Here is a 17,116-nt window from a genome sequence, read left to right on the forward strand (position 1 = left end):
AAGGCCAATACGCACTTCAAACTAGGGGTTAATCACTTCGAGTATACTGCATACGCGTATCATACGCACATAATATTCTTATTGTCTGCATACCGTATTGACGATATAGACCCGATATTTGTCGTATTTGAGGTCATATCTACCCTGATATCAGCGTGAATATCATACGCGCATAATACTCGCGCAGTATTCCTTGGCTGCATACCATATCGACTCCAATATTGGCTTCATATTGGCGCAATATCAGAAGTGAATTGCCCTTTGACTTCAAAAGAAAAGCAGTCGTGCTAGAGTACTTTTTGCACCGTGTGTAACGACGTTTACAAACAGAAAAAAAATCTTAAAATTTCATATTGCAGATATTTATCAAATCCACTTCTGGAGTTCTTTTTGTAAAGGTCCAATAAAACAAATTTCCAGTTTTTGCTTTTTGGAGGTGTTTTTGAAACCGCCTTGAGTCAAGGGTATTAAAAAACACCCAAAAAGCAAAAACTGAAAATTTGGTTTATTGGACCTTTTTTTTTTTAAAAAAAACTCCAGACTTAAATTTTGATTTTCAAGTACTCCTGAATGTTTCATAATGATATTTCATGAATTCCAAATTTTGCCATGCGCAAAGCGAACTGTCTAACTTTATGACCGTTTTTCTCCAAACACCAAGTTGATTTACGGGTGCCACCTCGGGTGCCACGGTATCTCGAGATGAGATGGACCAAATTGGCTGAAATTTTGGGTGAAGACTCCCAAGGCATATCCCGCGTGTGCATGACGGAGCCCGATATTGAAATTTTACATTTCCAAAAAATACAAAAATCAAAAACTGGCGAAATTTTTATGAAAAACTAAAAAATATTTTCTATTTTTTTTTTTAAATAAACTTTTCGAAAAATTGCACAAGGAACCGGGTTAATGAGGCTTCACCAAAATTTTGAGCCGATTTGGTCAAAGCAGTGTTGAGACACTGACGAACTGACGTGCCACCCCGAATCCTAACATGACCGCACTTTCCTATCTTCTTTCTCACTCACCCTCAGCGATCAGCGATTGTCAAACAGACGATTTGACAGATGCGCAGCTGCACTTGCTGAGAAACTTTCAGGAACAACAAATAAATATGGGGGAAAACATATTGAAGCCTGAAAACTTTTGCAAATTCTGAACTAAACGATGAATATTTTGCAAATCTTGCATTATTTAATGTGTAACGAGGCAAGAAATTTCGTTAAACTTAAAAATTAGGCTATCTTTTAAACTTTTCGTAACATTTCCATTCCAACTCTTATCCGCCATTTACACATGTTGTTCCAGAATTCTTCAAAGCAAGGAATCAGCTGATGTGACAAAACGTCAAACTCGAATTCTGACAATCGCCGAAGAAGAGAACAGTAGAAAGAAAAAGAAGCAGTGTGCGGTCAAAAATGATCGACCAATTTGTTCCTGGTGGCACGTCAGTTCGTCAGTGGTTGAGATATCGTGGCACCTGTTTTTTGAAACTGCTAACATCAAATAGCTATATCTCGGCAACTGTACAACCAAATGTCTTTAAATTTCTGGAGTTTTTTTTAAAAGGTCCAATAAACCAAATTTCCAGTTTTTGCTTTTTGGGTGTTTTCAGAACCGCCTTGAGTCAGGGGTATTTAAAACAACCAAAAAGCAAAAACTGAAAATTTGGTTTATTGGTCCTTTTCCAAAAAAAAACTCCAGATTTGTTTTGTTAATAGGTGAAAATGTATATATCATTTATAAAAAAGTTTATAAACAAGTTAAAGTGTGTGCTCATAACAACTTTGACATTATTGGCGATTAACATGTATGTAGCCCCCTAAGAAGTGGCTTTACAAACAGCAGAACAAAGGAGAGGGAATTATAGAGCTTTATGACGTTTCGCGTACACACACTAGCGCACCAATTGATTTTGCTGGCCGGACAAAATTTAACCTCAATCTTTTTCGTCTACGTACGCGCAATACATGTGCAAGTAGATACCTCTATATGTTGGGGTTTTTCTTCATCCTCTCTGGTTTTCTTTCGCTGCTGCTGCTGCCCATTTGAATTTTTCCTTGACCGAGCATAAGGCAAGGTATGGTAAGGCGGGTTTTCCAGCAGTCAAAAAATATTTTGCACGAAAACCGAATTTTATATGGAGTTTTTTTTTTTGAAAGGCGAAAATTGTACCATTTTCAGTGCAAATAGGGCTTAAGCTTGTATAATATTATTGTTTTGTTAAAATCTTTATCGATGCAAACATTAAAATCAGCAATTTAAGGTTAATTTTAGGACCCAAGTTTGAAAAAAAGTTGATTATTTTAGTTATTTTTTTTTTTTTTTCGAAGGGGTGATTCAAACATCCCACTTTGGATTATCCGGTCAAAGCATTTGGCCATAGAATAGAGATAGGTAGAATTGCCACTTGCCGATTCCCCCTTGTAAACGTCAAGCGACACTGCCGACAGCGCCACCACTGCTCGAAACGGGGAACTTCAGTCGAAATGCGCACTGTGCACTTTGATGGAACTGCCCTGTGCATTCTGGAGGGTGCGTTTTGTTTGACAGTGACAGATGGAAAAAGGCTTGTTGACGTTCAGTTGGCAATCAAAAATGTGAAATGGTGCTTGGAAGCCGGATGAAATGACGAGACTGGTGAAGGCGGTAGAACGTTAGGATTAGGCGCAAATTGCGGTTTAAGTTGGAGTGCGGAGTCTTTGCTGGAACACCACGACAACTTTTCTTCACTCCGAACGGCAAAATAGTCATTTCCTCTTCCGATTCTTCACTTGGTTTGACAGCGACAGCGAAATGTCAACATGACAAAACAGATGTCTTGGAGAAGTGAAAACGGGTGTCAACTTATTTGGCATAATCTTGAAATTTAGAAAAAAAGATGCTGATGCGAAATAAAAATCATTTAATCTTATTTAAAACAAAATATCCTAGTTAAGGGATGCACTTATCTTGAATTTTCATAATTGTTTTGATTTGTTTTCCATGTTTTTTTTAAATCATTTTACATTTTTAATGAATAATATATATGTGCCAACCAGTTCTCCACATTCTTGACAGTATTATGCGCAGGGTGTTGTAGTTCCCCGTTTCGCCGCTGGCATCAGTTAGGCAGCACAGTTTTGTCCCCCGGTCGGTAAATGAGTGGCAATTCTATCTTTCTCTATTCTATGATTTGGCGCTACACTCACTGGGCTTCCCGCAAAAAAGATCCGTTAGAACCAGCCCGGGAGCATGTTGACAGCTCCCATACAAACTGAGCGTACCCCGTTTTGTGGGCCCAGTGGGCCTAAGATGGCGGCCTTCGATACTATCTAGCCAAATTTTTTAAAATGGCGAATAGTTTAATTAAATATAGTTTTTGCCTTGTTTTGGTTTAAAACGACAAAATAAGCATTATGGAATCATTTTCTTTAAAAACTTGTTTATAGATAAGCCACGTTCAAATATTAGTCTAGAACTGTTGAAGTGAGCGTGCCACAAAAGCCGTCACGAAAAAAAAAGTTTGCTATGCAAATTTTGAGTTGCGTATTTGATGGGCGTACTCCGACGAGGCCCACTTGCCATCTGTCGGTGTATACGCGCAACTCACGAAAACTGTCATGTTAGGGGACGGTTGGTTAGAACTGTCAACACTGGTTGGCTACCCCAGTCAGATAAGTCGCCCCAATCTGAACGGACATCGGGTGCACAACTCACCCGCCGCGTACATTGTCGGGCCGATGTCCCTTCGACCAAACTTCGCCAGCAGCGAGCGGTGAGGGGAAAATCGCAACGCGACCGAAAAAAGAAAAGAAAAAAAAACGCCAGCTGTCAAGTGTCAAACGGGGAGTGTTTTTGCTTTCCCCAAAAATTTGTGCTTTCCGCGTCGAAAAACGGTCCGTTCCGATCGTCCTTTGCCGTCCCCGTGGCACGGATGTCCTTCCGGTTGGAGTGCGCCGCGTGACGAACATATTGGCGGATGCGTTTCCGTGCGTGAGTGAGTGGCAAGTCTTTTTTTACGAGCTGATTGAACGACGACACGAACGACGGAGCCAGAGAAGAAGCAGCAAGAAGAGGAGGGGGGACGAAGACGAAGACGACGACGAACACCTACGGCAGCAGCAGCTAATCATCGCGGGTCGCGGGTTCCGGAGGAGCAGGTTTTTGCGCTGTTTGCGGAGAGGATAACGGAACGTAGCGAATGCCTCAACCGGAGCGGGACAGCGAGGGCAACAACAAAACGATGACGATGAATGACGATGGCAGCGATTCGTCCGGGAGTGGTGGCGGAGGCGGCGGCGGGGCCGGAACTGGAATGACGATGGCCAATAATAATTCACTGCTGGGTATGACGACGGCAGCGGGGGGAGGAGGAGGAGCGACCAACACGACGACAACATCCGCAGCGAACGGGTTGAACGGAGGAGGGAACGGCGGTGGCCCTGCGGGACTCGGACCAAACAATAACAACAACAACAACGGGCGGCCAGTCAGTAACATCAGCAACACGAGCAGCGGCGGTTCCCAGTCGCGGTTTATCGTGCCCAAGTCGAGTGAAATTGAAACGCTGGAACAGCTGAAGGATGCCGCGCCGGGACCGGAACGGGAGGAACTTTTCGTCCAGAAGCTGCGCCAGTGCTGCGTACTGTTTGACTTTTCCGAGCCGCTCAACGACCTCAAGTACAAGGAAATCAAACGGTGCGCCCTGCAGGAGATGGTCGAGTACGTGAGCAGCCAGCAGCAGATCATCACCGAGCAGATCTACCCGGAGGCGGTGCAGATGTTTGCCGTCAATCTGTTCCGGACGCTGCCACCGTCGTCCAACCCGAACGGGGCCGAGTTCGACCCGGAGGAGGACGAACCGACGCTGGAGGCTAGCTGGCCACATTTGCAGTTCGTGTACGAGCTGTTTTTAAGGTGAGTTGAGTTGTTTGAAACGAAAGTGTTGATTAGTTTGCAATTTAGATATTTTTTCTTTGCCGTGATTTTTTCAACCTTTAAGCCAATGGTTGATTCTGGAATCCAATATTTGAACATACATTTGCTGGGAAATAGGAAAACTTGTTCGCATGCTATAAATATATATTTTTTAAACTAATTTCTGTCCAAATTTCAAGTACTTTGATAAAGTATCTTCAAATTCGTAGTGCAAAAAGCAGGTTTGAAAAGGAAGATCATCAACCATTCACGACGTTCTAGCAAAGTTCTTACAGAGCTGGATAATCTTACAGCATTCTAGCAGGATTCTGGCAGAACCGATTCTGCTAGAATATTTTGTGACCTGGAAGCATAGAATAGAGAAAGATAGAATTGCCACTCATTTACCGACCGGGGGACAAAACTGTGCTGCCTAACTGATGCCAGCGGCGAAACGGGGAACTACAACACCCTGCGCATAATACTGTCAAGAATGTGGAGAACTGGTTGGCACATATATATTATTCATTAAAAATGTAAAATGATTTAAAAAAACATCGAAAACAAATCAAAACAATTATGAAAATTCAAGATAAGTGCATCCCTTAACTAGGATATTTTGTTTTAAATAAGATTAAATGATTTTTATTTCGCATCAGCATCTTTTTTTCTAAATTTCAAGATTATGCCAAATAAGTTGACACCCGTTTTCACTTCTCCAAGACATCTGTTTTGTCATGTTGACATTTCGCTGTCGCTGTCAAACCAAGTGAAGAATCGGAAGAGGAAATGACTATTTTGCCGTTCGGAGTGAAGAAAAGTTGTCGTGGTGTTCCAGCAAAGACTCCGCACTCCAACTTAAACCGCAATTTGCGCCTAATCCTAACGTTCTACCGCCTTCACCAGTCTCGTCATTTCATCCGGCTTCCAAGCACCATTTCACATTTTGATTGCCAACTGAACGTCAACAAGCCTTTTTCCATCTGTCACTGTCAAACAAAACGCACCCTCCAGAATGCACAGGGCAGTTCCATCAAAGTGCACAGTGCGCATTTCGACTGAAGTTCCCCGTTTCGAGCAGTGGTGGCGCTGTCGGCAGTGTCGCTTGACGTTTACAAGGGGGAATCGGCAAGTGGCAATTCTACCTATCTCTATTCTATGCTGGAAGGCTCTATAGAGTTATCTACGTGCGCATGTATTGCGTGTACGTACACGAAAAAAAGTGAGGTTAAATTTTGTACCAGCCAGCAAAACAAATGGTGTGCTAGTGTGTGTGAGATCGGGCTTAGATAGCTCTATACGGGGAAGCAATCCAGAATTTCACAAAGCGAAATAAAACGCCAGAAGTTCAGAAATAGATTAAATTTCAATTGTATATTTCATGATGGCTGATTTTCATTTTGTGGGGCTGCCCTTTAACTAAAGAAGGCATTTTGCATAATAGGTTTGTCCATAAAAGTCTCCATACTGATTTGGCAGCTGTTCATACAAAAATTAACTAATTTCTTTTGAAAAAAAAATTCTAAACCGGTTGTTGGTATTTAGCAAACTTGTTGGTTATGAACTAAGGCTATCAACTGTACGGATTTTTACTATTTTCGTGGATTTTTGACCGCCCGGATTTTGTGTATTTGTGCGGAATTTGATGATGTCAATTATATATTATTTTAAATATTTAAATAATTTAAATAAATAAAAAAATAATGATTAAAGAGTTCAAAAAAAAAAATATCATAAACAGTGCTGAAACCTATGTGCTGAAAATATATTTTTTCCGCAATTATTTAAAAAAGAAAAAGGGGAACAGCATCTAATACCAGCGTTCCTCTAATGTTGCCATATCAGAACTATGACGTTCAATACAGGTCATAGAACGCGTTTTCAATTTAAATCGGGTGATAAATAGTTCAATAGGAAGTGAGCGAACAAGTAAAAATTTAAATAGTGAAAATCAGCAAATTGGATGTAGTACGGAGCGAGTGCTTAACCTGCCAAACATACGAGAATTTTCCCTACTTCTCGAAACTGCTTTGGGTTTGGAGTTGTCCAAACACACGTACGCCAACCTCAAGTGAGTAAATCGAGCCAAACATTTCATTAGCGCACAAAACCAAAACGTAAACATTCGGGATTATTCCACTATTCCATTCAATAGTACACTCCCTACATGCCCTCCAAGAATCAGATTGATAACAAACAATTTCCTATTGAAAAAATCAAAAACACAAAAGGGCACATAACCATTTTCACTGCAAACCAAAAAAAAAAAGTTCAAATGTGCCCTTTTATTTTTCGTTAGTTTCTCGTACTTAAGGAACTTTTTGTGTTATAAACTTTTCATGCATTCTTAACACTAATTCACCTCAAAAAAAAGTTTGGTTTACTTTTCACCATGGATTTCTGCAGAGAAAAACTTCGTTAAAAAACAATATTTAATACGGTCCCGCGGCTGCTGTTCAGTACACTTTAGAAGAATTTTTATGTTTCACGTACCTTATTTACATTATTCAATCACAAAACTTCACCAATTATCAAAATTTCTACTGAATTCCTCATTATTTCTAACTAAACAAAAGGGCCCGTAAACATCATTCCAAACAACATTGCGGTGACAGCGCTTTAGTGCCCTTTCAGCTCTCTTCGAAATTGCATTTAGAAAGGGCCTATTATGAACAACAGTTGGAAAGTTAAAAGGGCCTAATAACGAAATTTTCTTAAGTTATGAGTTTTATTGCGAAAATCAACAAAAATTAAGAAGCATTTAAGCAGAGTTGAGGATAATGATGTGTTTTATAGTATCATCAGTAAAAATACCAACAGTCCGGCTTCTTTTTTTAATATGAATTGAAACAAGTTGTCCACTTTTTGCAAGCGATTTTCTCGAATCGCGGTGTTTGGTTTTGTGCCCTAATGAAATGTTTGGCTCGAAATACACTTTTCACTTGAAATTCATCTTCAAAATTGTTTTTTTTTTCAGATTTGGAACTACATAAATACATTTGCATTTTTAAAATTTCTAAAAAACAATTTCGCCCTTAAAAAGTTTGCATGGATGACATAGGATGAAACAATGCAAGGCCTTTTGAAGTCAGTAGGCTGAGATATATATATATATATATATATATATATATATATATATATATATATATATATATATATATATATATATATATTAGGGTGGTCCAAATCCGGACTTTTTTGGGGCTACCCCCTGAAATCAATGATTGTCCCATCACTAGGCTAAATTCCAAATTTGAGCTCATTCTGACCACGGGAACCCCTCCCTCCAATCGCTTAAAGTTTGTATGGGAAAAATCGTCAAAATGTATGGAGAAAAGCAACTGTTTTACTTTTTTACCTGTGGAAGGCGCCATAATTATCCGATTCTTTCCATTTCTCAAATGTAGAACCTTCATTAAATTTAGAACAACTTTCCCGAAGACACCATATTTTTAGGATTTTTTCCCGCGAAGTTATTAGCGCCCAAAACTGACCCTTTTTGCGCGGCCCGCTGTAAGGGGCTACCTAACAACGATGTTCATTTCCAATTCGTACACGCACGTGCTCTCTCTCAGGTTCAAACTCTCTCACTAGCTTGCTCGCCTGCCTGCCTGCCTGTTTACCTACAAGCGCGCGCTGTTTCTCTGCTTGGACTTTTGTCGTCGTCGTCGTTTTCGTTTGCTATCCGCTGCGCTGCGTTTCTGGCATTTTATTATAATTTTCAACTAAAATAGCAGGATTGTTTTGAGATATATTTAGCATATAATTTCTTAAATTATGTCAAAAATAAAAAAAACTGCGCTGAAAAAAATAGTTTAAAGAAAAGACAGCTTAGGCTCAATTAAAAAAATACAGCAAATGTCATGAGAACAGGGTTTGTTTGTTTTTCCAAGCACTACACGCAGTTTTTCGTATATGCTAAAGAAACACGATAATGATTCAATTATTTGAAAAAAAAAAAAAAATCTTCAGGTAATACAATTGTTGTTCCTTTAGGTAGTTTGCTTTAAAAAAAATAAACTTTAGTACAAATCAGAACAAATCAAGGCAATTTTACAATTATTGCTGCAAATTTTCATTCATACTCTCTAAAATTATTTTTTTATTCTTTCTGGAAATTTCTTTCTGTGTTCCTAGACCACCTGCAACAAATATTGCAACTGTTTATCATTTTTTGTCAGTTTACCTGTAAGTTTTTCGTTTCAGGAAACATCTCTTTCTGCACAATCGTTAACAACCTTCAGATCTTGCAGTTGCGGCCTTCCTTTAAGATACTCTTTTGGATTCAGTTTTTAAAAAAATCTAAAGAAAATTCCTTCCTTTTTTATCTAAAAAATACTTCATGGTATTTCTTGTAACAAAAGCAGATAAATTAAAATCCAAAACGTTTGCAATTAGGTTTGGATCAGAACAGATGACGATTAATGGATGAACTAATTCATCAAATTTGTATTCTCTCTCACACGCTCTTATAATATGATATCTATTGTTGTGTTTTTTTTTGTTTTGTTGTTCACATATGGGTCATTCCATCTCAACTGTGCACGAAAAAGTGCAAATTTGAAAATTACCCTCTCCGATCCTGCTCAAATTTGGCAGGGCTGTTGATAGTATCAAAACATGCAAGAATCCCGAATTTCATCCAAATTGGACCACCCCCTCCATTTTTGTACCTCCCCAAAAAATCGACTTTTTTGCAATTTTTGAGCAAAACCCCAATTTTCAAATGGTGATAGCTCAGGAACCACAAATCATAGAAGGTCAGTCTTAGACTCAATTTTAAAGGAAATTGGACGTAGAATCCATTTCCGTGATAAAAATTTTGACTTATTTTTTTTTTCTACCTGTATTGCACAATTGAAAACTTTAAGCGGCCGTATCTCAAAACACCCCATGTTATTTTTTTAATTTGACCTTACCATCGTATTCCCCGGCCAATTTTACATAAGAATCACTTATCGACAGAAATGAATATGTTTCGTTCCAGAGATATCGAATTTTAAAGTTTTGAGTTTTTGAGATTACCTAAATCAGCTTCATTCGCCGCATCTGCTGGAAGCACACAGGCGGGCTGATCAATAACTGCTACCTGGCCATTTATTGAAATAATAATTCGTCATAAATAATCTTGATCACATTGAGCAAAAATTAACTGCATAACTGTAGGAACCTCGAGTTTAATCGCGAATGTTTATCTGCTCAAAAAAAATTAGGTGAATTTATGTGCTAACCCACAGGACAGAACAATAACGACACACAGTAAAGGGCAGAATTGGATTACGAGGGAGCGAGCAGTAACATGCAATTGATCTTGAAAGTAACACTGAACAATAAGTGCACGATACATGATTAGTAAAAATATTAATTAAAATGAATAAAATTTGTTGATACGTTGAACTCTAGTGAAGGACGACCACAAGCAGTAGGAAAAGGATTTCTGGAAAGTATAAAACTGAAAAATGTTAGAAAAATTTGAGAAAAATACAAAGTTTGATCTGCTGCCAAGCGGCTGATTCCCCAAATTTAGTTGCGATGATTTCGACACCATCCGAACAACAATGTTTTTTTTTCTTCTATCATTCTTGGATTCTTGGAACACACGGCTGCTGTCCACACGTATAAGGATTTTTTGAATTAAATGTACCTTGACCAAAATCATCTTTCAATCAAATGGAGCTGGCTCACAATATAAAAATCGATTTAATATGATCAAACTTTTAATCCATAAATCAGATTTTGGGGGTTTTGCTTAATGGCACTATTTTGCTACCGCCCATGACAGAGGCCCTAGGCCCATGGCCTCGGGGGTACTCTAAAACGGTTAGCAACACGTAAAAAACGGTGCATTCAAAATAACCCAATAAATATTCCTTACACAAAAAAAGATTGATCAAGGTATTAGCTATTTGAAAAAATATTTGCGTAAAATTATAAAAATAAAAATTAAATTAATCATCTCCCAGAACACCAGGTAGCAGTTATTAAACATCCCGCCTGTATGCTTCCAGCAGATGCGGCGAATGAAGCTGATGTAGGCAATCTCAAAAACTCAAAACTTTAAAATTCGATATCTCTGGAACGAAACATATTCATTTCTGTCGATAAGTGATTCTTATGTAAATTTGGCCGGGGAATACGATGGTAAGGTCAAATTAAAAAAATAACATGGGGTGTTTTGAGATACGGCCGCTTAAAGTTTTCAATTGCGCAATACAGGTAGACAAAATAAATTAATCAAAATTTTGATCGCGGAAATGGATTCTACGTCCAATTTCCTTCAAAATTGAGTCTAAGACCGACATTCTATGATTTGTGGTTCCTGAGCCATCGCCGTTTGAAAATAGGGGTTTTGCTCAAAAATCGCCAAAAAGTCGAATTTTTGGGGAGGTACAAAAATGGAGGAGGTGGTCCAATTTGGATGAAATTCGGGATTCTTGCATGTTTTGATAGTATCAACAGCCCTGCCAAATTTGAGCAGGATCGGAGAGGGTAATTTTCAAATGCTGTTCCGCTTCAGATGGAATGACCCATATTACATTTGATTTTATATCTCAATACGCACCGACTATTTTTGTTGAAAATTATAATTAACATGCCAGGAACGCAGCGTAGCGGATATCAAGCGAAAACGACGACGACGACAAAAGTACAAGCAGAGAAACAGCGCGCTTGTAGGTAAACAGGCGGCAGGCAGGCGAGCAAGCTCGTGAGAGAGTTTGAACCTAAGAGAGAGCACGTGCGTGTACGAATTGGAAATAAACATCGTTGTTAGGTAGCCCCTTACAGCTGGCCGCGCAAAAATGGTCAGTTTTGGGCGCTAATAACTTCGCGGGAAAAATCCTAAAAATATGGTGTCTTCGGGAAAGTTGTTCTAAATTTAATGAAGGTTCTACATTTGAGAAATGGTAAGAATCGGATAATTATGGCGCCTTCCACAGGTAAAAAAGTAAAACAGTTGCTTTTCTCCATACATTTTGATGATTTTTCCCATACAAACTTTAAGCGATTGGAGGGAGGGGTTCCCGTGGTCAGAATGAGCTCAAATTTGGAATTTAGCCTAGTGATGGGTCAATCTTTGATTTCAGGGGGTAGCCCCAAAAAAGTCCGGATTTGGACCACCCTAATATATATATATATATATATATATATATATTTTGCTGATCAAATGCTCATGACGCTTGGTATCATTTGTGAAAGACAACTTGGCATTTCTGAACTGCGTACATATATTTAACAAAAGTTTGAAGGATCATAAAGATTTTATTCCTCAAATCAAAACCATAGGATACCATTTCAGCTCGATAAACATCGTCGTTCGCTTCGTTAATCAGTACCTCACTAAACATCAAGCATTTAAAACTCCTAAAAACATCTCAATTTTCAAGTTACACTGTTTAATTCTTCATTATTTAATTACAAATGATCTTGGTTCTATCTTTCCACAGCCGGCTGTCTTAGATTAAATCATTTCATTTGAAGTTTTACAATTTATAAACGGGAAATGTCTCATCCGCAGCATCCGATTACTTGCCTTTCAACAAACACTATGATTTTAGGTCGCATCATCATCTTCTATGATGAATCCTGACCAAACATCCTATCCTACCATCAAATTTTCAGGTTCCTGGCGCTTGTGGGATGTACGCTCAGTAGTAGCAACCTGCGCTGACTAACATTCCCGTCCCTTAAAATCGAGATCATCTACAAACTGACATGGCGGGCGCCGTTGGTGGCCAATGACTGTTACCTATTCGCAACTGATCTAGTTGAAGCAATCATGGTATAAAACGGTTCAGTTCAGCATGCTCATGATCATAAAAATTTTTTGCCTCAAATCGCAGTTTACTTAAGAATGTTACTATAGCGTACAAGTCATAATCAGATAACAAGGGAAAATTTGTTAAGCTGTAAATACAATCTTTCGAACATTATGCTAAATAGTTTTTTAAGCATAATTTTTGAAGTACTTTTTAAAACTTCATAAATATTAACTAGGGTCTTGTGGGACCCAAACGGTCCAAATCGGACTCACTTCCAGACACACGCACAGACATTTGCTTAGAATATGATTTGATAGGTATACTTAAAGGATGGTCTACGAAGTCGAATTAAGAAGTTTATTTTTCGAGTTTTTTTTACAGCCTTTCCTCAGTCTGGTGAGGAAGACAAAAGTGGTAACAATCTAAAAAAAAGTAAAAAGTAGTTGGTCACTTTTTCGTTTGACACTTTTTTAGTTTGTACCCCGTTGGTTGGTCAAAGCCAAACTAAAAAATGACGAACTGTCACTGTTTACACGGCGCTCACGCACACTATCAAAACAAACGTTTGATAGTTAGTGTAAGCTCTGTGTAAAGAGGTTGTCAAACTAAAAAGTGAACCGTTCGTTTGACAACAGTTGGTATCAAACCACCGGGCTTTGAGTGTACCCATTTTTTATTATGGTTGGGACGACGACGACAAAAACTTTGAAAAATATTCGCCGAGCTGATTCGTTGTTGTTGTTTTGTATGTTTCTTGATCTTGATGTAATAGAGATCTCCACGGTTTCTCTAACACACACCACGATTCTGTGTTAGTATTTGTATTTAATTTTTTTTTGGTTTTGATCGATTGTGATTGGCTGAATTCCAAGCAGCTGATTTTGTTTACGCTATTTTAACGCAGATATAGGCAAATCGAGTAGACCAATCGTCTGTAAAAACCAGCTGTTTACCACGTGCTCGTGGTATAACAAAGGACACAGCTGATTTTGACAGACGAATTAATCTACTCGATTTGCCTATGTCTGTGTAATTTTGTTACAAACTAACACACTCTCGCGAGTGGATATCTCTATAAACAATCTAACACACGGCTCGCAATCCTTTGACAAGTGAAGGTCAGAGTTGAGACGGCTAAAAAGAGAGGGCGCACCAATGTGGGAATGGGAAGTAATTTGTGATTGTAGACGGTATTGTTTTGATTTGCCGAATGTTGAACCAACTGTTGTGCAAAAAGCTTTTACTTTTTATTCTTTAAAGAACAATTACTGCCTTTTCTTTAATACTTATTGATTCTTTATATAGCATATTTACCATTACTTTCATTTGTTATCATCTGTTTTCTCAAAAAAAAAACAAGTGAGGTTTCGAGCCCTTGCTCAAAGTATGCTTAGGGCAAAAAAAATAATTCAAAATTTCTAGGAATCTAGTGAGAATGTGAAATAAATCTTGTTTCTCGTTGTTTGCAGGTTTCTTGAATCGCCCGACTTCCAGCCGAGTGTGGCCAAGCGGTACATCGACCAGGGCTTCATCCTGAACCTGCTGGAGCTGTTCGACTCGGAGGACCCCCGCGAGCGGGACTTTTTGAAGACGGTGCTGCACCGGGTGTACGGTAAGTTCCTCGGGCTGCGTGCCTTCATCCGGAAGCAGATCAACAACATTTTCTACAAGTTTATCTACGAGACGGAGCACCACAACGGAATTGCCGAGCTGCTGGAGATTCTGGGCAGTATTATCAACGGTTTCGCTCTCCCTTTGAAGGAGGAGCACAAGCAGTTTTTGCTGAAGGTGCTGCTGCCGCTGCACAAGGTCAAGAGTCTGTCCGTGTACCATCCGCAGCTGGCGTACTGCGTGGTGCAGTTCCTCGAGAAGGACCCGGCGTTGACGCAACCGGTCATCAAGTGTCTGCTCAAGTTCTGGCCCAAAACGCACAGCCCCAAGGAGGTGATGTTCCTGAACGAACTCGAGGAGATCCTGGACGTGATCGAGCCGGCCGAATTCCAGAAGGTGATGGAACCGCTGTTCCGACAGATTGCCAAGTGCGTCTCGAGTCCGCACTTCCAGGTGGCCGAGCGGGCGCTGTACTACTGGAACAACGAGTACATCATGTCGTTGATATCGGAAAACTCCAAGGTCATTCTGCCGATCATGTTCCCGGCGCTCAACACCAACTCCAAACAGCACTGGAACAAAACGATCCACGGGCTGATCTACAACGCGATCAAGCTGTTCATGGAGATGAACCAGAAGCTGTTTGACGAGTGTCACAAAAAGTACAAGGCCGAGCAGCAGAACGAGCGGGAAAAGCTGAACCGACGGGAGGAACTGTGGCAGCAGGTCGAGAGCCTGGCCCGGCAACATCCGACCTACGAGAAGCTCGTTGACGGAACGACCGGTGAGCTGGTTCTCGCCGGAACCGGACGGAAGACATAATCTGTGTCGTCGTTTTGTTTTTCTTTTTTTTTCTGGTAAAACTTTACACTTTTCAGTTCTATTTAGCAAGTACCTTTTTTAAGCCGAAGCAGGAAAGCACCGTAAGCAAGAGATGTTTTAACGCACTTGAGAGAGACAGACAGACAGACAGAGAGATATCATGCAGAATCAAATAAAACAAAAAAGAAAAAGGACAAAAACAAAACAAATCTACTAACGTAGCCGGGGAAAAAGCATTATAATATAAAGAGGAGACAAAAAAAACCCATTGTTAAACACTTTACTCTCTCATTTTAGGAGAAACGAACTATTTGCAAAAAAAAACAAAGGTTAAAAGTGACAAATGCTTTACAAACAATTGCTGAACGAGGAGAATCCTACAAGTAGAAGCACAACAGAACCGGGGGTCGTGTGTGTGGGTGGGAAGGAATACTTTATAGTTTTTACACCTGCTGCATGAAATGCCTTCCCTTACTTTTTTTTTCCACTTCCCGCAAGCACCCACACGAGCACTAAACATTACTTTCGTGTTTATTTTCCCTTTTTTTATATATTACACGTAAGAAAGAGAGGAAGTTTTTTTTTCTATTTTACTCAACGAGACTCTGTTGTAGGATGTGTGTAGACTCATTATGTTTAGTGATGATTATCGATAAAGAAGATACGTGACACAAGTGAAAAAAAAACAAAAAAAGATTATATTATTATATACTATCTCTGCCTGAGAGGTGGGTAACACACACACACAAACACTCCAAATTCCTATCTATACACTTTTTAGGACAAACAACAAACTCTACCTGTACTAACCCTCTTTACTTAAAATTACACACTAACACACACACACACTCAAAACAAAACACTTTCGCTGAAGAATCAGCGCAAAAATTTGAATTTCACACAGCGCAAAATGTGGAACAATAATGCACTAAAAGTGAGAGCAATGGTAAATCATCTAGAATGGTCTAACGAGCGAGGGCAAAAAATAAACAGCTACACAATACAAAACAAAAACAAACAAAAAAAATCAAGTCACTGTTACTTTCGTCTTGAAGCAAAAAGAGAATAAATACTACAAAACAAAAAAAAAAGATTATATTAATTGCTATTATCATTATTGTTTAGTGAACAAGTGTGAAAGTGGACGAGAGACTAAACAGCAACACAAAAAAAGAGATGGAAATATCAAGTCTAGAAGAGTCTCTGGCGTGCGGCACATTCGCCGCCGCGGAGCCGAACAGAAAAAAAAAATCAAAGTCGAAAAGAGTACGCGACAGGGACGGGGAAATCCGATTGTTAGAACTAATAAAAGTACGAGAAAATTATGCAAGAAAAAGGGTTTCGCTATTGGCTTCGAAATTGTCCCAAGTTGGGTAAACATAAACAATACGAGATTTCAAGATTGATTGGATCACATAGGGGCAGGGGGGCAGAATGGCCTGCCTAAGTAAAATGCGCCAAAAACCATAGAAAAACATGAAAACTTATGAATTCAGTGTAGTAGGCTTATGCTTTGGGATGTACCCTTCAATGTTGTATACTTGATTGATGAAATTTTTCAGCTTAAAACTGTTTTTGATCCACTTTAAAAAAAAAAGTTTTTCGACTACTTTTCCACCTTAAAAACAAGCCATTTCGTCTAAAACAACGTTGAAGGGAGATAAGAAATGACTTAAGGTACCTTTCTAACATAGTTTCCATGATGTTAGACCACATAATATATTGAAAATGGACACTATTTTTACATTAAATCATTAACACAACTAAAAAATCAACTAATGTTGCATTAAACGTTATTTGTGAAGCTACCAGGAGTGAAATAAACTATTTTATCCAAATTTCATAACTTTTGATTGTTTTTATAAGGCAGGATAAGGGTGGTCCATTCTGCTCCCAAGTGGATTTTAATTTAACACTTCCACCACCAAGCCTCTAAATGATTTTAAGGTTCCGTTGTTGTTTGTATACCTTGGTAGTAACATCTAGTAACGTTATAAGCATTGAGCAAACTTTTTCATACAATC

General features: G+C 39.1%; 1 protein-coding gene across 1 annotated transcript; it reads left to right on the top strand.

Moving 5' to 3' along the window:
* The first annotated feature begins 3,784 nt into the window (after nt 1-3,784).
* LOC6048080 (serine/threonine-protein phosphatase 2A 56 kDa regulatory subunit gamma isoform) lies at nt 3,785-16,422 on the top strand. Its single transcript, XM_038251512.1, has 2 exons — nt 3,785-4,899; nt 14,129-16,422. Exons 1-2 carry the CDS (start codon nt 4,184-4,186, stop codon nt 15,090-15,092), a joined length of 1,680 nt encoding a protein of 559 aa, XP_038107440.1. The 5' UTR covers nt 3,785-4,183; the 3' UTR covers nt 15,093-16,422.
* The last annotated feature ends 694 nt before the right edge of the window (nt 16,423-17,116 follow it).

This window comes from Culex quinquefasciatus, chromosome 2, assembly GCF_015732765.1.
Source record: "Culex quinquefasciatus strain JHB chromosome 2, VPISU_Cqui_1.0_pri_paternal, whole genome shotgun sequence".
NCBI lineage: Eukaryota > Metazoa > Arthropoda > Insecta > Diptera > Culicidae > Culex > Culex quinquefasciatus.

What these genes read in the sequence shown, in the direction of transcription:
- LOC6048080 (XM_038251512.1), top strand. Translation starts at nt 4,184, where the DNA reads ATGCCTCAACCGGAGCGGGACAGCGAGGGCAACAACAAAACGATGACG. An exon ending in GTGTACGAGCTGTTTTTAAG is followed by an intron (nt 4,900 to 14,128) that starts GTGAGTTGAGTT and finishes CGTTGTTTGCAG; the next exon opens with GTTTCTTGAATCGCCCGACT.